The 25,583-nt window shown below is 38.9% G+C and overlaps 1 protein-coding gene across 3 annotated transcripts in view; it reads left to right on the top strand.

Moving 5' to 3' along the window:
- The window catches only part of PARD3B (par-3 family cell polarity regulator beta), a 1,047,303-nt gene that overhangs the window by 418,821 nt on the left and 602,899 nt on the right, over nt 1–25,583 (top strand). For all 3 annotated transcript variants that reach the window (XM_059168302.1, XM_059168301.1, XM_059168303.1), the window contains exon 3: nt 5,850–6,021. In XM_059168302.1, the coding sequence (XP_059024285.1) occupies nt 5,850–6,021 (172 nt within the window). The remainder of the gene's footprint in view (nt 1–5,849; nt 6,022–25,583) is intronic.

Below are 25,583 nucleotides of genomic sequence, written 5' to 3'. Positions count from 1 at the left end.
ACACACATGCACGCAGCTACCCCAACACACACACACATGCACGCATGCACACACACCTTTACTAGTGACATTGATCGTAATAGTCTCACTGTTTAGGTCTAAAAACAGGTCTAAGTCCTTGAAGAGATACTGATGGTGTGAAATGGCAGAGAACACATGGCCCTTTTGATCAAGTCTATTATTCCGGTTTCATGGATGCTGTAAATTATCCAAAGTTCTTCTGTCTCCTTTCATCTTCGAGTTTTTCATTGTTGACTTTTTCATTATTTTAACCTTTACAAGGTGAGTATGAGAAAAAGAGGGAAGTATTCTCTAACGTGAGGTTTATGGGTGACATTACCTTCAGCCGTGGGCAGGGGACATTTGAAGTTACCAAAACCAGTGCCTCATCTTTGAATTGCAAACACCGTCCACATGGACAACTGAGATCTAGCTAGTGAATATAATTTGGACCTGCTACAATAATGTGTTTCTCCTTCTGTGTTTTCCTAAGTCCTGTTTAGAGGATAGGTGTGTTCCTGAGAATTCCACTCTAACCTCGACCTCACAGAGGTATGAAACACAGGGACAAACACTGTACCTCTCCTGGGTGCCTTAATTTTACTGGCAATTAAAGAGAAAAACTTTATTAAAGATTAATACAAATTAATCTATTAATTAAGATTAAATCTATTTTAATTAAGATTAATCTATTAATTAAGATTAAAATCTGTTTCGAAACAAGAACAGAAAGCTGGTAGAATACATAAAGTAAGACTTGAATTTTGAAATCTGAGCCCTTTGGCTGTGAGCTTATGGTATGCCCACTCAGGCTAGGTCCCCACTACCCTGGAGGTCTCTTTTTTACATTTGTTCTCAAGCTATGTTGGGGCACACATCTGGAAGCTTGACACCAGGTACATCCAAGTGGCATCTTGGAGAAAAGTGAGCAGGGAAGTGCCTGGTGCCAGGCTGCTAACCTTACCTCCCTCTCCATCTGCCACTCACCCCTAGCTCAACACTCCCGCTCCTGCAGACAACAAAGAAACAGATTCTCCCTTTCAAAGTTGAGCCTGAAAAAGAAAAAAGAACACACATAACCTCTATTTTTGGAGCTTGATGTGGCAGAAGCAATTTCTCCCAGTGTTGAATAGAAAAATGAGGAATTTCTCCCCCATAATAACCAAACCGAAACAACAGCCATAATGATAATGACACTCAAAAAACACGTATTCGTTGTACATGTGTTCATTCATGAACTCATTCATTTCTAACAAAAAATAATTTGAATGTTGATTCTAAAAACACATGAAAAAATCCAGGTATCTTTTATCCTGTTGCTATCTTAGGGGTTACTATCTGTTCTGGCCTCACTTTACTCATTTTATTCCAACAAATATATGTTCAGTGCCTGCTGTGTATACTCACCATTCTCGGCGACAGGGATACAATAAAAAAGACAAAAATCACTGTTTTCTTGGAGCTTATATTCTAGTACAGTGAGAAGACAGGCAATAACTAAGACAAACAAGAAGAGATGAACCATCGAGAGGGTGATAAATGCTACAAAGAAAAAGGAAGAGAAGGTGGGAAGTGGTAGTGGTGTTGCAATGCAGATAGCGTGGCGTTGGGGTAAAGATGGGAAGGACAGAGAAGCAAGCCACGCGGGTGTCTGGGGGAGTCTGCTTCAGCAGAAGGGGCGGCAAATGCAAAGATCCTGAGTCGAGGGCAAAGAAGAAGTCGTAGCTGAATAGACTCCCGAGAACAGGGGAGAGTGTACTCAGAACACGAGGTCAGAAATTTCACAGGGAGTCCACAGACCCAAGTCCATTGCCAGGACTTGAGCTTCACTGTGACATGAGAAAACGAATGACCAGAGGAGAGAGACATGACCTGCCTTGTGACCTGCCTTGTGTTTCGGTAGGGACACTCAGGCTGCTGTGGAGAACGATTGAAAGGGAGCATGGGTAGAACTGACGAGACCAGACAGGAAATTGTTGTCATAATCCGTGGGAGAGACTAGAAGTGGGGTCCAAAGTGGTGAGAACGGAGGGGTGAGAAGCAGTTAGACTCTGACTGTATTTTGAGATTCGTTGGCAAATTGGTGTGTGTGAGGTGCAGGAGATATAGCGAGGAAGGGAGGGAAAAAGGCATCGAGGATTAGTAGGAGGTTTTTATCCTGAGCAATTGGAAGAATGGAGTGCCATTAATCGGGATGTATAAAGATTATGAAAGAGCTTTGGAAGGTCAGTTTTTCACATGTCATGTTAGCCAGTGGATCTTATGATCCTGGAGTTCAAGAAGCATTCTGGGTGGAAGATTTAAGTTTGGAATTTATCAGCAGATACTTACATCTATGCCATGAGACAAACAAGGTGCCGCCCCCCAAATTTAGACATATTTCGCATTTTTACAGACAAGAAGGATAAGTAAAAGGAAATTTAATGAAGGGCCTAGAGAGTTGAAGATGTCTGAGAAGGCAAGTGAAGACAATAATTTAAGGAAGAAGGGAGTGATTGACTGTGTCCTAAAGTCAAAGCAGAAAACTGAGGGATTTAGCTACCTAAAGATTGTTTTTGACCTTGATAAGAACAGTTTCTGTGGAGTAGAGGGGCGAGAACCTGACCAGTGTGGTCTCAGGGTCTCAGCAAGGATTGGGAAGGAGGGAGACTGGAAGTTGCTCTGTGGACAGCTGTTTGAGATTTTGCTTTCAAGGAAGGTTGAGAAATGGGTATGGTATCTGTAGGAGTCCTGAAAAAGTTATTAAAGCCTTTTTGTTGTTCATTTTTTGTTTTGAGTGGGAGAATGAATAGTGTATTTGTGGACTAACCTTCCTGTGTCTCTCTGGGGATAAGATGCCGAAATACTGATGGACATCTGTGTGGACAGGAATTTTGATCAGGAATAATGGCTGTGTGAAAGGTCTCGGATTATGGGGTCTTTGGGAAATGTTGGTGTTGCACTGGGTGACATGAAAATACCAGCATTGCAGAAGGAGAACGGAAGGGTCACCAGAAGATGGATAAGGCAGCAGAAGAGGAAGGCATCCAAATGAAGTATTGCCTGTTTGCATTTTGCATAGCGTTTAGGTTACTACAGTCCGTACGATGTCAGTGAAAAATCTTCCACATGCCTTAGAAGTTTAGTCTAGGTGAAACCTTAACAACAGAAAACTTTAAATAGAATTCCTCCTTTCATGTCCATCTCATCTGTGTGGGAAAGGTAATTTGTAATGAGTTTAAGTTCAGGGAGGGGAGGCCGTTTTCCTGCACCGGACACTTTGGAAATCACATGTCTTCTGTGGAGGAACTAGAACAGTGGTTTAATGTTAATTGATGCATCTCTGTAACCCTGTCTGCTAAGAACTCTGTTACCCAGGAAGGTAGATGTTTTGATGAGTCAAATAATCTAGCTGATAAGGGCCTGCAGTGTGTACAGTTTAAATCAATTGTCGATGTTGAAGCGAGTGTGAGTTGTGGTGTGTTGTGGGTGTTGAGGTTAAGAGGGCACGGAGAGTTAGTCAGCAGCCAGTACTGATGGAGCCAATGACTGACTCCTTGTGGGGACCACAGAGTCAGGAACTGAACCTCTTCTTTCCAGGAGTAGAGACTCATTCATTCATTCATCCTCACACCAGGAGTAGACTCTGTGGAGATATTTCCTGTCCTCCACGGGACTGGGAGACAGATTGTGAGACTCGGGGGTGCTCCAGTTCTTCTTAGCATCATCTTTGGGAAGAATCATGTATTGTGTTTTCTGTGTCCAGCATATTCTTTAGGACATAACCTCCTAATGGACAAACCACGTATATTTGACAATAGAGCCTCTCTTTGTACAAGTTTTCTTTTTGGAAAACAGTCACCCTGTGGTCTGAAACCCTGGATGGAAAATTTAAAAAGACTAGATTCAATTACTTTTTAGTCTTTAGATATCAATTACTTTTTAGTCTATCTTTTTGGAAAACAGAAGCTATGAACTGTAGTGTTCTCTCATTTGCTACATAGATGTGCCATTTTTATTACATATGCTATAAACTTGTTGGATATGATAGTATGGAAAACAGTAAAGTATCTCGAGGAGGAAGGTTTAAATAACAGATATAAGTAATGACTTATGAGTTTTCAGCTTTAAGATTCTGTATTATGCTTTAGATACTATTCCATTTTTTATCTCTTTTCCCCAATATTTAAGGCACAGTGCATATAGTAGTAGTTAAGGATGTAGCAAGAGAAGAAATAAGGTACTAGTCTTAACTTACACACAAGTGTTCATAGAACCAGTATAATAAGCCATTTTGCCTCGCCGATTGGCAATTAAAATAAATGTCACTCAGATGTGTTAGAATTCACCAATACGCAAAACTGAAATTATAATCATGTCACAAAAAAAGTGACAAAAATAACACTTCCAGCACATTTTAAAAATTGATTTTATTTTCCTTTACAAGATTGAAAGTGTTAAACTCTTCACTCTGACCAGATGATTAGAAAGATACAGATCTACTGATTATTTTTATACTAGAATAATCTTTCATTATTAATCTATTTAAGCCTTCTCTCAAATCAGTTCATCAGTGCTGCCAATTAAAAATAGAAAATGTATGTGCTCAATTTCAAGAATTAAAAATAATGCCTTGGGAGTAGCATTTCTTTCCTGTGGTAAGAGGATTGTTGGATTTTCCAATTAAAGAAGTCTCCATACTGGAAATGAGTAGTCAATTATGAAAATTATTTTTGAATAGTCAATTTGCATATCCCTAATTGTATTCATTTCTTTTGAAAGACTGAACTTGGAATTTATGATGTTTTGATTGATTACGCCTGCATTTGTGTTATTAATACTATTGCTAACAAGGTTCCCCTCTGAATGGGCCTTCGAGTGTCTTTTCTGAATAAATGTTTGAATCACAAGTAGGTTTGTTTTATTTAATGAATGAAAAATAGCTGAAGGTTTACTAGCAGTTTTCAGATTTGCACACACTGTTCTTTGTCGGGTTGACAGTAGCGTCCCCTCGGTGCTTCCTACATGCACTCTTGCACTTCTCCCCATCACCCGACGAGCAGCATGCGAGGTCTCTCTATGGTGGTGCTGTCTGCTGGCCGAAAATATGGTTTCAGCAGGACTGTCCTCACTGTTCATACAGCAGTGGTTGTGCAATGAATATTTTATGACATCTTGCCCTTTATGAAAAATGACTTGGAAGTGGACAATTAAATGTTTTTATATTAATGACAAGGAACAGTTCTCCTATGAAACAACACTGAGACGAAGATGGAAATAATCTGGTTAAAAGTGCTGATGTGTAGTCTCATTGGACTTGACGTTCATTGGACTTAAACCAGTCAACATAGCGTCATGAAGGAAGAGAACAAATTTAAAGGGATGTATCAAAAGGGGATATCTGTGTGCACAAAGTGAACACATTGTATTGAAATATGCACACTCGTTTGTCGTGGTTGTGTCTAAAAAGGCAGCGATGATTATGGATTTCGTAATATCTTAGCTCTCTGAGTTTGGAATGTCCTCTTATACCTTGTAGATCTGTTGTTCAGCTTTTGCATATTCAACTTTTATTTCTGGAAACCCTCTTAAAAAAAAATACTGAAGTCCTTTCTGGTATGTTGGAAAAGGTGGCGAGGGGAGTTAGCCAAAATCGATTATTTCAAGAACAGACAAACCATTAGTGAAGTCCTGCCATGGTCCTTTCAGACGTAATATTGAATTGGGAGTTGTGGTATAGTAACATTCAAGTTACAAGTTTTCAAAAGCTGTTTTCCTTAAAATCCATGAAAGATCACAATCAGCTAGAAACAGTGTTGTGTGCTATGCATGCCATTCAAAGTAATTAGTGTGGTTGGATTTGTTTGTAGCTGATTGCTGTGTTTGATGAACAAGAACCACTCCACAAGATTGAGAGCCCCAGCGGAAACCCTGCAGGCCGGCAGAGCCCAGATGCCTTTGAGACGGAAGTGGCTGCCCAGTTGGCTGCGTTTAAACCAATTGGTGGGGAAATTGAAGTGACCCCTTCTGCTCTGAAATTAGGTATGTGTATCTTCACTATTATATTCTTCACTTGCTTAAAATACGTCATTTTGCTGATTATGAGTGGCTTCTATAAGATGACTTATCCTCTTAGTATCTTTCTTGAAAAATCTGGTTTGTCTTTAAATTATTTTTACATAGCTCTTTGTAGCTGTGGACACTCAGACAAGGGGATGCATTTGTTTTGTTTGGTTTGGTTTTTTCTCTTTGAATGACAGGTGGGTCTGAATTGCGTGGTCTTGAAGTATCCTATAGGACAGGCTGGTCTGTAAGTGACGGGGTTCATCTGTACCCTAGGGGGATCACTTAAAAAAAAAAACTCTCTGAAAAAAAAAAAAACAAAACTCTCTGAAGAGTGTCATTTGGCAAAAGCTAACATTTATCAAGGAATTCAGACTAGGAATAAAGGCCACTTTCTGTTTCAGCCACCTTCTTTTTCTCCTCACACTCTGTATCTCAGACTTCCGGGAAAACATTTTGAAGTTTGTCTCTTAATTCTAGCCTACTGATTTATTTACACAAGAACAACTCACCCGATAATTTTGTTCAGAATTCCTCATTTTTGTTTTGAAGGCATTGGGAGAAAAATAAACATTCTTCTCAAGTTTCAGTGAATTTACACCTCTAAGATCAATGTCAGTTTTTGGTGATACCTCTCGGAGGTAAATTTAGGTCAGTTTCACAGCATGAAGCTTTTGAAAATCTGCTAACATTTTGGTACTTAGAACAAATTTTCATTCCTATTGAAGGTGTGCATATGTTTTGAGACTGCTCTGAGCACCTGTTAGATAGGTTAATTCTCCGGGTAGAAGAACAGAGGCTTTTACTACTGTGCCAGGGGAATCTTTCCCTTGCAAAGCAGAGTGTGCGCTTAAAATCACAGAAGTCCTGCAGAGAGCCGGCTTTTTCCCATCTGAAGCAAAATGTTGACTGGAAAGTTTATTTTACATACCACAATCCTGAATATCCGTATTTGGTACTAATCTTCTGGAAAGCATCTGTGGTGCCGCTTTTATAATAAACCAAGTGGAAATTTATGACCTCTAATCTTCCTGATGTTCCTCTATCCTTTGGAAACCCAGCTAGTGACGCGATGTTCTGGAATGCGTGCGGACAGCCCAGGGCTCCGTGGCAGCTTCCCCATCCACAGAGGAGGTCTGTGGCTGCAGCAACCTCACCGCCCTATCATTCATTTGCATAATGGATGCCTTTTTATCCATTATGCAAATGAGATGGGAGGGAAATTAGGCAATAAGGGAAGACGAAAGGAGAAAATTGCTCTCGCTTGTTTTAATATTCTATTTATAAGCAAGCACTGTGTGGTCTTCAAAGGCTGAACCTTAGAGTAGCCTGTGCTGGGAAATTTGTTTCTGCCTTCCCTTAGGAGCTCTCCAGGTCGGGGGTGGGGGTGGGGGGCGTGTTTTTCTTAAGCTTTCTCAGCTTCTTTTGTTGAATTGTCTGAGCAACATAATGTTGAAGTCAGGGAGAAAAGTAAGCTGAGGTTCTTTTTCTTTAAAAGTGAATTTTCTACTTCTTTGGTGAAAGAGAGAGAAAAATCTTTTTTAGTGGCGACTACATGCCAGGCCCTGAGCTCAAAGCAGTGAAGCAAGTGTTCTTAATCCTTTGCTCATGACAACTCATTTTCTTAGGGAATTTTTTTAAAGATTTCATTTATTTCAGACAGAGAGAGGGCGCGCACACGCTTACATGAATCAGGGGAGGGGGTGGAAGGGCAGAGGCAGAGGGAGAAGCAGGCTCCCCGCTGAGCAGGGATCCCATGTGGTGCTGGATCCTAGGATCCCAGAATCATTGATTCCAAACCCTGGGATCATGACCTGAGCTGAAGGCAAATGCTTAACAGACTGAGCCACCCAGGCATTCCATGACAGCTCATTTAAGCCTCAGGGTTCTTAGCTGGGTTCCGTTACTCCCCTCATTTAAGAGGCGGGGACACAGTCGTATAGTACTAAAGTAATTTATCCAAAAATTCTATAGTGATTTCATGGCAAAGTCAAGATTTGAACCTTTTCTGGCTCCAGTGTCAGGAACCATTTTTTCTTTGCTGCCTCCAATCTGCTGGTAATAAAAGAATAAGTTGATGGACTTTTTTGGGGTATACTTTGTGACTATGTATCCAAACCTTGAAAGTGCTTACCTCCCTGGCTTCAGATCCATGTCTCTAGTACTGTGGGTGAGGTGATGAGATTAGCTAACCTTCCTCACTGGGTGGTCAGTGTTGCCTCCCAGCCATGGGCTCTGAAGCCCTGGCATCACCTCCACATCCTCCCCTTGCTCGCCAGCCTCACTTCCTTCCGCCTCACGACCTTTGCATCTGGACAGAGCTTGAGAATCACTCAGACCGTCGCGGAGGCCTCCAGCTGACCTCTCTCGACACAGGGCCTGCTTTCTCCCATCCAGGCTTCTGCCAGAGCTGCCTCGCTAAATCACAAATCCGATTATATAACTCCCTGCGTAACAACTTCCAATGGCTTCCTAGTGTGCAGAGAGCCATGTCCAAACTCATTAGCAGCCTGATGCAGATGGTTCCTTGGAATCAGCAGGAGGAATCTGGGCAGGGATGAACACTGAAAAAACATCAACCCTTATCCCCCCCTCCCGGGTCCAGCAGATTGAGTACTTTTCATTTCTGGAACTTTAAAAGCAAAGAAGAGAAAACATTTGTCAAGTTTCTCAGGGAAAGTAGAGGAAGCAACCCAGCCTGCTTTGGTGTCCGCCTGTTCTGTGTATCTTTCCTTTTGTTGCCTTGGGGAAGGGTGTGGTCATAGATGGAGCAGACTTCAACGGAGCGTGGAGGGATAGGCCTGGCAGCAGAGGCAATGCTCAGGGCGGCTGAGCGGATGGGACCAGTCGTGCTCTCTGACCCTGTCTGAGATCCTGCTTAGGTGAAGGAGGTGGGTGGCTAGAGGGGGAGTAGCATTTGTGTCCCAGTGATTCATCATAACGCCTGTGCATAAAACGCTAACCACCAGAGCCCCAGCTCTTCACCTCCGCGCCCCACTCCGCTCCCAAGGCCACTGGAACCGGTTGTAGTTCTGGGACGCGTCTGCATAGGCTGGTAGAGCAGACACAGGGATTGTCAAATTCTTGAGCCCCATTCAAGAAGATGAGGAATCGAATCATTATCAGCTTATATGTTTCTCTCTCTTATTAAGCTACCATTTAACAAATAGGAGGAAGCAAAACATTTTTATGATTAGGTCATATTCATCACCAAAAATTTGTATTGTATTGGTATCTGAAATAAAAATATGCTTGATATCCAGTGTAATTTTTCTATCATTGTCCAACACAAGATGATAATAATATTCTGTTAAAAGCCAACAGCATTCCTGTATGCACACAGAGATTGGCCCCTCTTCTTTTTCTTCCAAGATGAAATACTTATGTACAGAATATGCCAGAAGTTCTTATTTACAGGTTCTTCATGACCTACCTACTTCCTCGCTGCCCACCTTTATTACTGGCCACTATTTCACAGTTACGTTAACCTGTAGGCGCCAAGAACCACTTGCCATTCCCCAGGCCTCCGTGCTTGTAGAGGAACTTTTTCTCTTTGATCCTCCCTTTGCCTCTTTTCTACTTGGTGGAATTTGTCTGCACCTTTTAAATTCAAGCTCAAATACGATCGTATTTATGAAACCTTGTGTACATCTTGAAGGTAGTACACTACGTATACAATAAATTTATTTCCCAATACTTCACTCAACAATAATGAGTTACAAAGGTGAATTGAAGAAATCTTCTACTGACCTAAAAGGGTTTAGTATATACCCTGTAAGCTAATGGGGTATATATTTTTATTTACAGGAGGAATTTCAAATCAGTTCATCTAAATTATCTCTTACATTTATTTTCCCAATGGATTTTCTTTTTCTTTTTTTAAAGATTCTACTTATTTATTTGAAAGAGACAGTGAAAGAGCATGAGCTGGAGGAGGGCAAAAGGAGAGGGAGAAGCAGTCTCCCCTCTCAGCAGGGAGCCCGACAAGGGGCTGGACCCCAGGACCCTGAAAACATGACCTGAGCCAAAGTCAGATGCTTAACCAACTGAGCCACCCAAGTGCCCCCATCACAATGGGTTTTCTAATGTAATGCTAAATGACTAAGTCCTGATGCAGAATGATTTACTAGTTTGGGCTAACACTTTAAGAGTCTGTTTTTGAAATATGCCTTCCTACAATATAACCTAGAGATTGCTACCCTAAAAATATATTTAAAAGAAGAGACATGGTAGAACAAACACTAGGTAGAACAGCACAAAATGATATCCACAGAGTCTACTTGGACTTTAAAATCACCCAGTTCAGGAATTTTCCAAGTCTTCTTTGGAGCCCTATGGTACCTCTGAACATGTTTTGGGATTTCAACAACTATGTGATTGTAGTTAATTAGCAAATGACATTCACTGAGCATTTAAGTTTTAGATGCTCTTCTAATTTATTCACATTCGCTCTTTGTACAGATAGGATTAGTTAAGCTTTTGGGGTGATAGGGAAAAACTGTACCCTAAGATGCTGACCAAACCAGCAAGGGAATTCCAGTCCCTTTCTCAAAGCCCTCCCAGGGTCTTCTCTCCTATCCCATTTCCCGTGTGCACTGAAAGTACCAAGTATACAGAAACAGAAGGGTATACATTCCCCTCCCTGCTTGTGCTTGGGGCTCAGACCTTTGGAGAACAACGTCCTCCTTGCCCGCCGGTGTTACATGAACCTCCGATCCTCCAAAGTCTCTGCGTGGCACTTGGTTCTTCTGCCAGGATCCAGTCCAGGTTCCATAACAAAGGACGAAAGGAATACAGAAAGCTGGTGAGGAGGCAACAGAAAATCCTAATGCCCTTTAGAAGTCCTACTGTAAAGAAACCCACTTCCACTCAAGAATTCTTAGTACCCCGGACAACAGCTTTTGTAAAATTCTGGTTCTGGAAATTTCCTTAAAATTTCCTAATTAACAGTTCTCTAGACAATTGACATCATTTTACAAACAAGCAAATGTGTGCTCTGATGCCAAATAAATGTTTGGATAAAGAACAAGAGTCCGACGCTGTGTCTATTGGCCTCTAGTACAGCGCTCTTTCAACTTCATGACATTTTGGGGATTAATCGAAGATTTCAATTACCATGTCTTTTAATACTGTATGTGATAAAATACCACCTCATATCCTTTTGGAATTGAGATAGAGTGTAAATTAATAAATAGATACTATGAATAGCTATAAGTCAAAAGGTAATAAGGGAATAAAGACCAGAAAATTAGATGGAGAAAATTTCCTTTAAATCCTCTCTAAGTTAAAAAAAAAAAAAAAAAGAATTTACTTCCGTCTCCTCAACACTTGTAGGTTTGCACACACCTGCACGCATTCAAGTGTGTGTGTTGGAGGGTTAAGTGCACCAAAACCAATATACTAATGGGATATGGAGGTGATTTTCTTTTCTGTGTTGCGGACACTGTTGTACTCTTTTTGACATCTCAAGTATCTGTACATAGGGCCTTCTGTACATCAGACATATTAGGACATGAAGTTTGAAATTTGGAAGAGTAAGGGTCTTTTAGCCCTCCAGTCAGTAGTTCCTGTGCTGTCTTCAGATCTATGGTACCTGACCTTCTACTGTTGTGCAGAAGACATCTTGAGATCATGGCCCCAAGCCTGGCCCATCCTTGTCCCTTGAGAACCAGTAGTGTGGAGCTGGTCCCAGACCCTACAGTATTTGATCTAGCAGTGTGCCCGGGTAAATCTTTTAATCTAATCATCTTTCCAGACAAAAATAAATAAATAAATAAATCAGGGCACATTTGCCATTTTGATAGAAAGGGGTATTTGAGTTGGGACCATCTGGGTCACTTCGTGATGGGTCATTACCATGTTTCCTTGCCCCACAGTTTTCTTGTCTATAAGATACGCCTTGCTTGCCCTAATGGGCTATGACTGATTTAAGAGAATTTCATTCATACCATGCTGAATCTGAATCTGACTCCATGTGCCTGCCAATTTCTGCCCCATGGCCCCAGTTAATTAGTAGTTGTATTTTGGATCCTTTGATAATTTTTTTCAGTACTTCCTGACAGAAACTTGCTACTTTGGGTTCAAGCTTACGTGAGAAAATATTTTCTTTAGTTATAATTATTTTAGCAATGTAATTTGAACAGTGTGTCAGGATAAAACATATTTGGGACTTGGTTGTTGCCAGTCTTGTGATCTATATTACCCAGATATAAAGCAATCTGATTAAAGTTTGGAGTTTGAAATAGTGTTAGCTTTATTCTCTTCTTGTATGTTAAACTTTGAAGATGAACTTACATGCTATTTGAAAGTGATTCTTACTTCTGAGACTTGAAAGCTGAAAGGTGCCTCAGATGCTTTATTGTTTCCATGTGTGTTTGTGCTTCAAAACTGAAATGGAAATTATGATTGTGTGTTTGTTATAATGTAATTATTTTCCAAAACACTGAGTTCCCTTGTCTTTATTTTCAGTAGTTCTCAGAAAAAAAATTATATAGCCATAGATTAGTGTTGGAAATTGTGACCGTTTTCTATCTGATTTTGACTTAACATTTACTTCATAAGGGAAACATATGGGAACGTTTGTCTGAATTTTCAAGGAAACCAAATCCCTTTATGGCACTGATCTTCAGGAAAAAATAAAGAAGGGGGAAGTTTATTCCTTTAATTAGGCTGCAGTGTGTAAGTAGCTGCTGTGCCCATAATGTGAGTTTAAGTATTGGCATCTGACCCTAGACAAACACAGTCACACCACACACATAGCAGAACTGAAGCTCGGGGCTGGGCCGGGCTTCTGCCGGAGCCTTTGAATTTGGACTACAAAGCACACAAGCATGTGCAGGTTCCTCATTGCTAGAAGCTCTCCGCTGTGGGCTGTGAAACCAGAGTGGAAATCACCAGGCAACTGAGGTCATTCGCTTGGATGAAACCATAAGTCATAATTTGGTCATTGGGTTTCATCTTATTTGTTTCCTGTTGGGGTTGATTATTCAAAAGTTAACAGCGACAGAATAGCTTTTCTTTCTTCAACTTTTTTTTCTTCCCCGCGAGCCCGGTATTTTCTTCCCATGCAGGCTTAGATGAATGATGTTGTAATTAGCTATGGTAACCTTGCCAGGCCATCATCAATCAGTCACAGCCATAGAGTCAACAAAGTGTGTGCATGCTTTCTGGTGCGACAGTGGCTAAATCGGGATAAAGGCGGTCACGGCGTTTCTAACCCGTTTCTGGCATCATTCTTCTTTTCCCAATGTTTTGGTTTTTATTTGAGTTTGTTTGCACAGTAGGTGAAAGTGGCCGGGAGTGGCGGGAGTCAGATTATATATTGAATATTTTAAAATGTTTTAATACTCCAGAAAGGGCCCGAGGTACTTGGTTAAATGAAAAAATAAAATCAATACCTAAAGACAAGCAACTCCTGAAAATGCTGAAAGGTAATTACCACACAGGAGTCATTTTTGTTTCTATTAGTGAAGTACAGATGTGAGTAATAGTTCCAATAAGAGTTTTCCAGCATACTTGGCATTACCTTTTCTAAGTAATTGCAGATGAGTGGTCCATATAGGCACACTTCATAGACAGGCAATCAGTTTATAACATTTTATAAAAATAACAGTGAGATTTGCTTGAAAATATTCTGTATTCTTATAAATGTCTTTTAAGTGAGATATTATTTATTGTTATAGAATATTAAACAAGAAAGAAACATTACCATCATCCTAACAGAACTGCTATTTTCACGTTTCTGTTTTCTATCAAGTTTTGCTTTTTATTTTGTCTTAATTTTTTTTTTTTTAACTACATGATTCCGTTCTCCTTTGCGTGCTGTATCCAATGGCTAAATCTAGTGCTTAAATTGGTACTAAGGTGGTTGTACTCTATAGAAAAAAATATTAAAGGGGATTTGCATTTAGCCATTCACCCAGAAATGACAGATAGCATATAAAAAACAAGCTTTTACTCTGGTTCTTTTCCAGCATAAATTTCTAAGTTGATTATATGTCCTCAAAAAAAGCAAAAAACAAAAAAGAAATCTGCCGAGTTCACCATCTCCCCTTTGGCCTCTTGCCCATGCTGGACCCACACTGAGACAGAGTCTGCAGATCCTCTCATAAACAAACGGAATGAAAGGTCACCTTCCTACCGCTCACTTGATATTAGACCCCTGGGTTTTGAGGCCTCCCTTGCACACTGCTTTTAATAGTAAATCCAGTGAGGCCGTGTTTGCAAAGGCCTACTCCCTGTATGGTGAAAATATTTTCAGTCATACTGTCATATTCAACTTTTCATAGTTCCTTGGGCCACTGATGAAATCATTTGCTGTTTGTTCTTTTAATAAAAGAAGGGGAAGACCGCTCCCCAGCCCCCCAGCACACACACAAACAAGCACGGACACATACCCATGGTCTCTTCTTACCCCCTTCCCAGCCGCCATCACAACTACCATCTTCCTTTCTTCTAACCCTTCCTTTCTGGGACAGCCAGACAGCACCAGACCGAACGGTCCTCTGTTCTCTGGATAGAGGTTCTGCTTTTCAGAGCCTTCTAAGGTTCCATACACCTTTTTCAAAATGCTTTCAAATTACTTACCTGTATTAAGCATTCCTAACAATAGGATTCAGATATTTAAATATATAATTCTTTGTGACTGAAGATTACATTTCTCATAAATTTCTAATCACATCTAACCAAATTATTTATGATAATCATGCTGATTTTCTTTTGCAGTGTGACATTCACGAATCTTGCTACAATTCAGAATATGGTAAAGCCTCATTTATACTAATGACTTAAGTGTAAGGTTTTAGCCTTTAAGGGGTGTGTGTGTGTGTGTGTTCATGCCCACACACTTCCCTCCCCCCTTTTCTACCCATCTGGGGGACTAATTTAATTTTTTACACAAGATCCATCTTAAGGACAAGTCAGTGGGAGTTGGACACGCTTTTATGACTGGCTCAGGATTTTCTCATTTGCTTTATCTGATAAAGCCATATGATAAATTATGCCCCAATATACACATATTTGCTTAGTTCCTTGTGCTGTACCTACTTGGAAATTTTGCTATGATCTTGATTTGGCTAAATGAAAGTAAAAGTACTGAAACAGCTTGATCTCTTCATTTTCACATCTCGAGGTGATAAGAAAAGGTGACAGCCTTTGCTTAGCAATTGCCATAAGAAAGCTATCTCTCTTGTGTTTAGCCTTTTCAAAATGTTTACCAGATAAAAGAAGACAACTTCCCAGATACGACCACCACAGTCTGTCAATTTATCATTGAAACAATGCATCTATCGTATGGTACACACAGAATGGTGCCCATTCTGTTTACTCATGGACCTGATGGGAAAATCTTAGTAACTATGAGGAAATACAGGTAACCCCCTAAAAATATCAGAAAAATCTTGATTACTGTTCTATGTAAATATGAGACTCTACATTTGGGACTTTTTTTTTTTTTCCTGTGTGTAAAATTAAAGGAAATTATGTGATACTTCTTGCTTATTTTCTTTTTATTTATTTGGAAGGCTTGGCTAGGATTACTTAATGCATGTGTGTGGAATATGGCAGGATCCAGGAAACTAAGTTAGAAGACTTCTTGCCTAACCACAAACTATTTAGAAATCATAGCTCTTGTAGTTGGTGTTTTAAGATGATATTAGTTAAAAGAAGCCATTGCCTCAATGTCCATGTTTCTTGAAACTGTTGATAAGAATGGCATCTCCATACCTTTTTGCACTATTTATTCTAAAAAATGACACGGATGGCAGCAAGCTGAATGGCTTTGTGTCATCTGTTCTGCAGAATGGTGATGATCAATTAAGCTCTCCTTCTGTTTTTAAAACAAATAGACTTTCTGCCCCAGAGACCTGAAAGCATGAGGCAAACTTTGTATTTTAGTCACAGTTCAGGAATAATGTCCTTTGACCTCACGACTTGAGTTGGGTATTACAGTTAACTGCCCTTATGGCCAAGAGCTCAGCCTTTGCACAGCTAACATCTGCTCTTTTCTGATGATTGGGCTTAAGAATGTAGTTATGGAAATCAGTCTATCTGATGTCATTGCTACAGAAGATGGTGGTGTGCCTGTCACTGACTTCAGGTAATCAATAATTATTTATTGCTGGATCAATAGAAGAGAAGTATTACGCTAGGCTACCAGAGGAATATAAAATAGCAAGAGCCATGAACTCATTCCCAAGCAGCTTTCTCATTCCCTAGCAATCTAGTTGACTTAAAATAAATTACTGGGTGAATCTCTTAACTTGGTTAGATTTCCATTTTTATAATTTACAACTCTGGTTATAATATCACAGAGCATACAATTACACAACCTTATATTGCTGGAGAAGGCTTTACCTGATATGTAGATTTAGATGTGCACAAAGAGCTTTGCCGTGTGCCATTAGTCATGCGTGATGTCTCCCCAAACCTTGGTTAATTGCCTTTTATTTGGGTCTTTGTTTGACAGAGAGGTTTTGGATATAATAAAACTTCAAGTTTGTGGTTTATATGTGATTGTGCAATTTTCGCTTACTATTTTGGGATAAAACTGTTAGTTTTATCTCCTGTTAGGTGATAAGAAATAACTAGGATGCCACATCTTTCCATCACCACTAACAGTGTCCTGTGCTTCCCAAGGAAGTTCTTCAAGGATCTAATGGGTTGATGGATGAATATTTATCCATCCATCCATCTATCTAATCTTCTCCAATGACACCCCAGTCAAATGTATTCTTTTAATTTTAGGTGGTAAAGTTAGAGATGACTGGTGACTTTCAGTAAATGCACCGTTCAGAAGAATTAATTGTACCCTAGACAGGAGGTACATGTCAGTGACCCACTCCTTGCTGCTTTTTTCATTGAGTGCCGTATAAATTACTGACTGGACTCCTAAGGGTGATCGTTTCTTCTCCAAATCTATAAGCTATATCTCAGCCTGATTTATTTATATGATACAGAAAGTTAAAGCTCTCTTTTCAGTCCCTCTACTCTTACTCAAAACACCATTCTCCATTTGAGTGTCCAAACTGTCTAAATATGATTGTCTTATATGGGAATTCATCTACCACTGTAGACGGTATTGAGAAGGAGCGTCTTGACCATCTTGGACGATTTCCTTAGAGAAGTTGAGAGAACAAATTTTGTGTGTTTTCTCCTTTTCAGACCAATTATCACCTTCTTCAGAAACTTACTCAAGAATTAATTTCGTTTAAAAGAACTTCCTTGACTCTCTTATTGCCCTATTTTTAAAAATAATGTTAAACATTTGTTTGGTAGTTGTCATAAGTGCGATATGATAATGTTCTGTCTTTACAAGGTGAAAAGTTATGTGAGGTTAGGCAAAATTCTTGTCTATGATTCATGTCTTCTTAAAAATTGGTTCTCTTCTTAGTATGCAGAATGCAACCTGAATATATTTGACTTTGTTTTTTCTCTAGTATCTTAATGAGCATTAATTCCAAAAGGGATAAAGAAGGATATAGATTAAACAGCGTGTAAATATATTTACCAAAGTATAGTCTAGAAATTAAGAGCACGAGCATATGTCAAATATGACTTTCCCCTTTACAACTAGGTGATCTTTGGCAAATTATTTAACCTCAGTATGTCTCAGTTTCTTGTGTAAATAAACCTCTTTCTCTCCCCCTCTGTGTGTGCGTGTGTGTGTATTCCATTATATTTACACATATACAAATATATACATACATACACATATATACATATATACACATATATATGTGTATGTTACATGTGTGTCTGTATATAGATCATAGGTAATATCAGTAAGGACTGAATAGAGTTGTTGGTGAGCATCAAAAGCATTCATGTATCTACATATATAAAACACATATAATAGTGCCTGCCTTGGGGCACCTGGGTGGCTCAGTGGGCTAAGCTTCTGCCTTCGGCTCAGGTCATGATCTCAGGGTCCGGATCAAGCCCCGCATTGTGCTCTTTGCTCAACAGGGAGCCTGCTTCTCCCTCTCTCTCTGCCTGCCTCTCTGCCTACTTGTGATCTCTCTCTATCAAATAAATAAATAAAATCGTAAAAAAAAAGAATAGTGCCTGCCATGTAATAAGTGGTAAGTCACTGTTATTTTTATCACTAACTTTATTATTGATCATTTGACAGAAAATTATAAAATCTCCTTGTGTTTATCTAAATAATGTTTTGGTCTGGTTTTTTGTTCTCTCTTTTCCCCACTTTTAACCCTTGTTTCTGTGTTCTCTCTTTCTCATAAATGCAGACTCTGGTCATCTTATACCTTCTCCTAAGCCATAAAATTAAATTTGTTTTTCCTCTCTTCAGTCTGAAAAGATAAATGGTAAAATTATTTCTTGAAGTCAAAATAATACTCAGGGACATTAATCAAAATAGTATCATTGCTGCAGAGTTTTCATATAATACCTTGGCACTTGTTTTTAGAGATTTGTAGAAGGGTAATTGCTTTGATTCTTTTTATCTTAATGCAAGTGTTTACTTTCATGTCCTCACCCTGATTCAGCATGTTGTTCATGAGAATTTTCTTTTACAGTTGGTAAGTACATGCTGTTTATGTTTGACAGTAGCTTTACACAAGGGAAGAAGAATTTATTTGTAATGTTGTTTCACTCATCCAACTGACCTAGATAGAACAGGGTGCCAATAAGTAACAAATGGCATCGCAAAGGTGCATTTGAAGACAGTTTAATAATGGGATTATTTATGAAAGTAAGGCACTCAAGTCCTGAAAAGATTGGGAGAACCCTTATCAGCCCACGCCCAGAAGTGGCAAGGGGAGTAAATTCTTCCCAGTCTGGTGAGAGCTGTAGATATGGAAGAGAGGTCCTTAGGGATGAGAGCCTGTGATCTCAAGTTGCCCAGTGCTACCACTTTCAAAAAGATTGGGGGAGCCCAGTGAGGGATAAACATCCTAATACCCCTTTGTTCCTATCTTCTGATCTCCAGATGGTCCTTCCTAATGGCCGAACCCAATAGGCAGCAAGAGGGAAACTGGCCAGTGTGATGGCCTGAGTTACTGAATGGAAGTCAGCCTCTTGGCAGCCAAAATAGGGCTTAAAAGTGGCCTGGATAGCAACATGGAGATCAAGCAGTGCAAATATCTAGTCCAAGTGTCTCTTAGGTGACTTTTTTATTTTTTATTTTTTTATTTTTTTTTTAATATTTTATTTATTTATTTGACAGAGGGAGATCACAGGTAGGTAGAGAGGCAGGCAGAGAGAGAGAGAGAGAGAGAGAGAGAGGGAAGCAGGCTCCCTCCTGAGCAGAGAGCCCGATGCGGGACTCGATCCCAGGACCCTGAGATCATGACCTGAGCCGAAGGCAGCGGTTTAACCCACTGAGCCACCTAGGCGCCCCACTTTTTTTTTTTTTTTAATGAGATGCTGGTATAGATCAAAAATGCTTTAAAGTTAACAGGTGATATATGATTTGCATAGAACTTACCTATTGAAATATAGAAATCCAATAGAAATTAAAATATACTTTTTTTTCCCTCAAGGTGTTCACAGTTCAGTACAACATTTTTCATTCTTTGTGTTTTTTTAATTGAGACGTAGCACGGGTGATATTTATGTATACCATGCACTGAAATCTAAGACCCACCTTTCTGTAATATACCTGTCTTGCTGACTATAATTCCACCACCTTTATAAGTAAAGCAGGAAAGCACATCAGCTTTCAGCTCCCAAAAAGTAGATTAAATATATTTCTTTTGTGTCTCCTCCATCCCAAACTTTCATACAAATGAAAGTCAAAAATAAAGGGAGGGGATAGATTAATAAAACCACTGGGAATGGGAAGAAGGGGAAATGGAAAGTAAATAGAATCTGATTAATAGATGACTTAAATTTCAGGCTGCCCAAGAGTCAAGTCTTTTTCTTTTGGCATTGAGAGATGGGCTGGGTGCAGGTGGACAGCCTGACTGCCTGCCTTCCTGTTCATGCCTGTTAAAGTGAGACCTGTCAGTGAACATGCTTTGAGAAAACTGAAGCTCCTTGTTATTCTTAAGTAACAGAGTACTTCATACAGAGATACAAGTGGGCAACCACTGCTCACCAGACAGTTAAGGAACAACAAGATAAAAAAATGATGCTAGAGTAGAATTGACAAGACAGCCTTAGAGAAGAACAAAAAACTTGGAGGGAGCTACCTTACCAGACACCAAGATTTATAAAGTTATAGTAATTGATTCAGTGTGGTTTTGGCACAAGGAGAGATGAATGACATAGAATAAAAATTTCTAGCAATAGACCCTCACAAATAGCCATTTATTTTATGTCAGATTTGACATTGCTGTGCACTGGGGAAGGGATGATGCTGAACCAATTCAATATTTATATAGAAAAAGTAATAATCTTAACCCCTACCTCACACCTTACACAAAAATCAGTGCAAGACAGATTGTATTTGCCATTCCTTTATATTTAGTTCTAGTAACAAACTGTGAAGACAACATGGAGATATATGCATTACTTTAGAGTTAGGCTAATTTTTAAAACAAGACATAAAGAGCTAACCATAGAAAAATTTAGATAAATTCGATCATGTTAAGGAATTCTGTCTGCTAAATGATGCCATTAAAATAGTGAGAACAATTGTAGATTCTGAGAAATATTTATAATACATATATTTGACAAAAATCCATGCCCAAAGTATATGAAGAACTCATAGAAATAAGAGAGAAGCTGATAATTTAAGAGAAAAATAGAATTCAACAATAGATACTCGCATGATAAATAAATAAATAAATGAATGAATAAAAATAAATAAATAAAATAGATACTTGCATGACCAATCAATATATAAAAAAGGGTTCAATTTCATTAATCTTTATGGATTAATGCAAAATTGACAACAAAATAATGTAGTATTGGTTTATAATCCAAGATATAAAGTAAATATACATGTGTTCATACTGATACCAATAAATAACTGATTGAATAAATAAAAGTGTTAATGGTGGTGGTGAGGAACAAATCTTCCTTACAGAAGAGTTCAAATAATATATACATATTCCTTCCCCCTTGAGTGTAAACTGAAGTTAGTGACTCACTTCCAAGTATAGGCTATGGTGCGGCGGGGAGTAATGTGTACAGTGGCAAATTCTGACCAGTGCTATCTGAACCAACTGATCAAGATTACCATCACCATGGAGAAGTCAGCTGATATATTCCCTGATGGGATGAACAGAATGTTTCACCTCAGTAATGTTCATCCCCAAGGCCCATCTTGAGAAAAGCATTAGACAAACTCAAACTGAGGGCACTCTACAAAATGTCTGACCAGCCCTCATCATAATTGCCAAAGTCAAGAACAGTAAGAAAAGACTAAGTAACTGTCCCAGATCAGAAAAGACTTGATGAGTTAATACAACATGGTATAGTGGATTGACTCTCAAACAGAAAAGGACCTTAGTGAGAAAACAAAGGAAACCTGAAGGAAGCCTGTAACTTAGTTAATAAACCTGTGTGAATAACTCATTTGTTTTGACATATGCACTGTGATTAGGTAAGATGTTAAAATGTAAATATTAGACACTCTACTATCTTTGCAACTTTTTATAAATTTAAAGTCCAAAATGAAAAGTTGGTTTAAGGGGCGCCTGGTTGGCTCAGTGAGTTAAGCCTCTGCCTTTGGCTCAGGTCATGGTCTCAGGGTCCTGGGATTGAGCCCCACATCAGGCTCTCTACTCAGCAGGGAGCCTGCCTCCTCCTCTCTCTGTGCCTGCCTCTCTGCCTACTTGTGATCTCTCTCTCTGTGTCAAATAAAATAAAATAAAATCTTAAAAAAAAAAAAGTTGGTTTAAATTTATTTTTTCAGTAGGAGATTACTACTAATCCATGAATTACTAAAATGAAAAAGACAACACCAGGTGTTGGTGAGCCTGTGGAGTAACTAGAGCCCTCATCACTAATAACCTGAGGTTCAATTAGTTCCACATTTTGGGGGAAAATGTGCAGCAGTATCTGCTGGAGGTGAACCTCCACATTCTCTATCGCTCTGCCATTTTAGTCTTAAAGTAGGTAATACTCAGCAGCAAAGAATATAGATGTTTGCCAAAATATACTGCACAGTACCCCTGTTCTTCTTAGTCCCTAACTGAAAAGAACCCAAATGTCCATTAATGATAAGATGGTAAAGAAGTTGTGGTGTAGGCATATAATGGAATACAACACTGAAAATGAACTATTTATTGCAAAACAAAACCAAACAAAAAACAAAATCACCTTGAAAGATGCAAAAAATAGAATGTGTATTCCTGTTAATATCCTTGTCTTCCATGGTGGGGTGATGAGAGGTACAGGCTGGACCATCTGGCCAAGCAAGTGTAGGTTTTTAAAAAATAAAATGGTCATCAATCTAATCATCCATTCACCGAATACTTATTGAATACCTATCTGTCTGCCAGGCAGTTTTGAAGCTACAGGGAATATAACAGCAAACAACAACAACAAAAAAAAAACTTTGTGCTCTCCTGTAGTTTATCTACTCCTGGAGGGAGACAAGCAATAAACACAATAAATGAGTTATTTCTGTGGTGTGTTAGGGAGTGATAGGAGTTTTGGAGAATGGGAGTGTCTGCAGATGAGAATGGGAGTCCAGTGTTAAACAGAGCAGCATTTAAGCAAAAATTGGAGAGCAGTGAGAGAGGAAGAGCAGTGGCTAGAGGAGAAAGGAAGGGAGCTGTAAATGAGGAAAATGCCTCATACTTCAGAGAAGAGTCAAATGATGCTACATCTGAACACACAGAGAGGAATGTCTATATGCAGTTCGCCACCAAAAGAGCCAAGAATAGAAGTGTCAGGAAGCAGTGACCTCTGGGAAGTTGAGCCTATTAGTGTAAAGGAGAAAGGAACATTTTATTTTTTATTTCTTTCTGCTTGGTTGGAATTATTGTGACGGTATGAATTGTTTTTCAAATAAGATTTTCATTGAGGGACACATTAGGACACTAGGAGTAGGCAAGGAATGTGAGAGATGTTATTAGAGAATCTTGAAGCCACTCTGAGGTGTAGAAGATAAATCATTTGCAAAATTGAGTACTTATTACTGATAAGGGATTGTTTATGTCACCCCTGTCTGCTGCTTGGAGGAATTGCTCGGTCACTTTTCTCCAACTCACAGACTGAGCCGGGAGGCTCAGGAATGGATGTCCTGGCCCCATGGCCGGCTCTGAACACAACTGCAAAGTATCCCCCAGTCCACCCCATGTTAAGCTCATCAGTTCAGGGGTGTGGCTCTGGGTTGGGAGGCGCCATATTGGGAGGCACCATGTTGGTTGTGGCCAGGAAGTGGTGCTGGCTCATATTTCCTAGCAATACAAATTCACTTCATCACTCACAGTCTTTCGGGTAAAACTGAATGATTTTAAATAGGTGTATGGTGAAACAAACAAAAAGTTCTCTAATTAAACCTTTTGAGATGGGTATAGAACTACATCATTGTCTGTAGATGATGTATAACAACTCAGTATTAAAAGACTGTGTGGTTTACTCAGGGTTTAAATCAGTACAGACCTCAAAAGGAATTAGTCATTGTGTCTAGTGAAAATTAATCAGTTTTATAAATCACAATATACCCCATAGAGATTATCTTTTTGTTTATTTGTTTGTACTTGAGATAATTTCAAATTGTATATGTCTAAAAGGATAAGGGATTTAATTATCTGAATCTAGAATAACTAAAAATATTGCACCTAAGGTACACATGTAATTGGGGAGGTTTTTGTCTTTTTTTTTGCTCGGATTATCTGGATAATTGCCTCTATTTTCTACCTGATTGGGTGTAAGCAGACAACAGCTTGAGTGTTTTCCAGGAGATTCTACTTGAGTTTTCATAGCACAGTAACTTGAAGCCAAAAGTGTTGATACTGAGAAATGTTTCTGGAACAGTGTTGCTTTGGTCATCCCAACTGATGGTTGGGGTTGATGATTTTTAGATGTTAAAAAATATATAAATTTCCCTATTCAGTAGTTATAATCTAAAGTAACATGGCTATTCTTAAGCCTTTTTTTTTCTTTCTAATTTATTTTTTCTATTCTTAAATCTTTTGCAAATATGTTTGCTAATTGTACTGTGGTCCTGACCAATAGAATATGTATTGTGGACTGAAACTCATGAAGTTTCAGGCAGAAGTTCTGGTAAAGAATACATACAAAATGTGTGTGTGTGTGTGTGTGTGTGTGTGTGTGTGTGTGTGTATTTGTGCTTTGTGTGAATAGAGGGGGAAATTAATTATGGGGGAGGAGAAACTCCTTTTTAAAGAAAGTAAAAATTAAAGACTCTGGTATGAATTTCAACTAATAAATGTAGTTGATAAGTTAGTGGAGCTAATTCAGCATGCATATAGAAAATATTCAGGTGTTTTTATTATTCATAAAGCATCTACATCAAAATAATTTGTGAAAAATTCAAGATTGGAGAAAATTTTTAGTATCTTTACAGCATATGTGCAAATTAACACAACAATAAGATACATTTCTTTTTAAAAACATCTCAACTTACATTTTTTGGCAAATATTAATAGATCTTTGTTAAACCGTATTAATAATAAAGATTTTTCAATCTGTTCATTAATCAGTTTAGAATAATTAAAACAATTTTCTTCTGCTCAGATGTAAAACTGCTCCTACTTTATCATTGAAACTGTTGATGTTTCATGTTGAGAATGGAATGGAATTAAAATCAGGTAACACTCAAGAAAAAATGTGGCAAGATGATTTTGTGGAGTTTTAAATTTAAATCAGTCTTAGCCAGGGCCTACAAGTTCCCTTTTTGTATTTAATATGAATAACATCAATAGGTTATTAATTTGTGCAATAATAAGTATAACAAATAAGCCAAAAGATGATGTTATTAGATGTGTGAGTTGTCCTTTTTCTGGGAAATATTTAGTTCAGTAGCAGGAAATGGGATGGGCCTGGAATTTAGAGGAAGAACTTTCTCTTATATGAGGACTTAGACATTGTGGTTAGAAAGAGTAGGGTTATTTCTGTATTGCATGTGTCAGACAGACTGTGGTCCCCCTTTCCACCCATTTACGTAGTTAGATATGGGTTTATTTGTGTAGTACCATAAACAGAGCCCTGAGAGACTACTGAGCTTAAGTCCGGCTGGGACAGTGTAAGGAGGCATGGACTAATCATTAGGGGAAAGAATTACTTCTACCCTTGTTCCACCCCTACCGCAGAGGACTTCAGTGTCTTATTTCAGTGTGTTCACACAAACAGTCCTACACAGCTTCAACACCAACAAACTCTCTACTGTATTTGGCACATCTAGTAATAGTTGTAGGCATTGCCCCTAAATCAGTAGTACTATTTCATGCTAGAAGAGTTGGGACTCTCTGGCTTGGTTTCCTTCCCTCCCTCCCTCTTCTCACTGTCTCTGGCTTTCTCTTTCCAGCCTTCCTTTCCTTTTTTTTTTCTTCCTTTCCTTAGAATCTCCTGTATTCTGTGGTCTCCTTTCTTCCCACACTCTTGCTGTCTTTCTTGACTTTTTCTTTGACAATCATTTATAACCCAAATACCAAAATTCATTA

The sequence above is a fragment of the Mustela lutreola genome, chromosome 3 (genome assembly GCF_030435805.1).
Source record: "Mustela lutreola isolate mMusLut2 chromosome 3, mMusLut2.pri, whole genome shotgun sequence".
Lineage (NCBI taxonomy): Eukaryota > Metazoa > Chordata > Mammalia > Carnivora > Mustelidae > Mustela > Mustela lutreola.
Note: the sequence above shows the minus strand (reverse complement) of the source record. Positions and strands in the feature narration are given on the sequence as shown.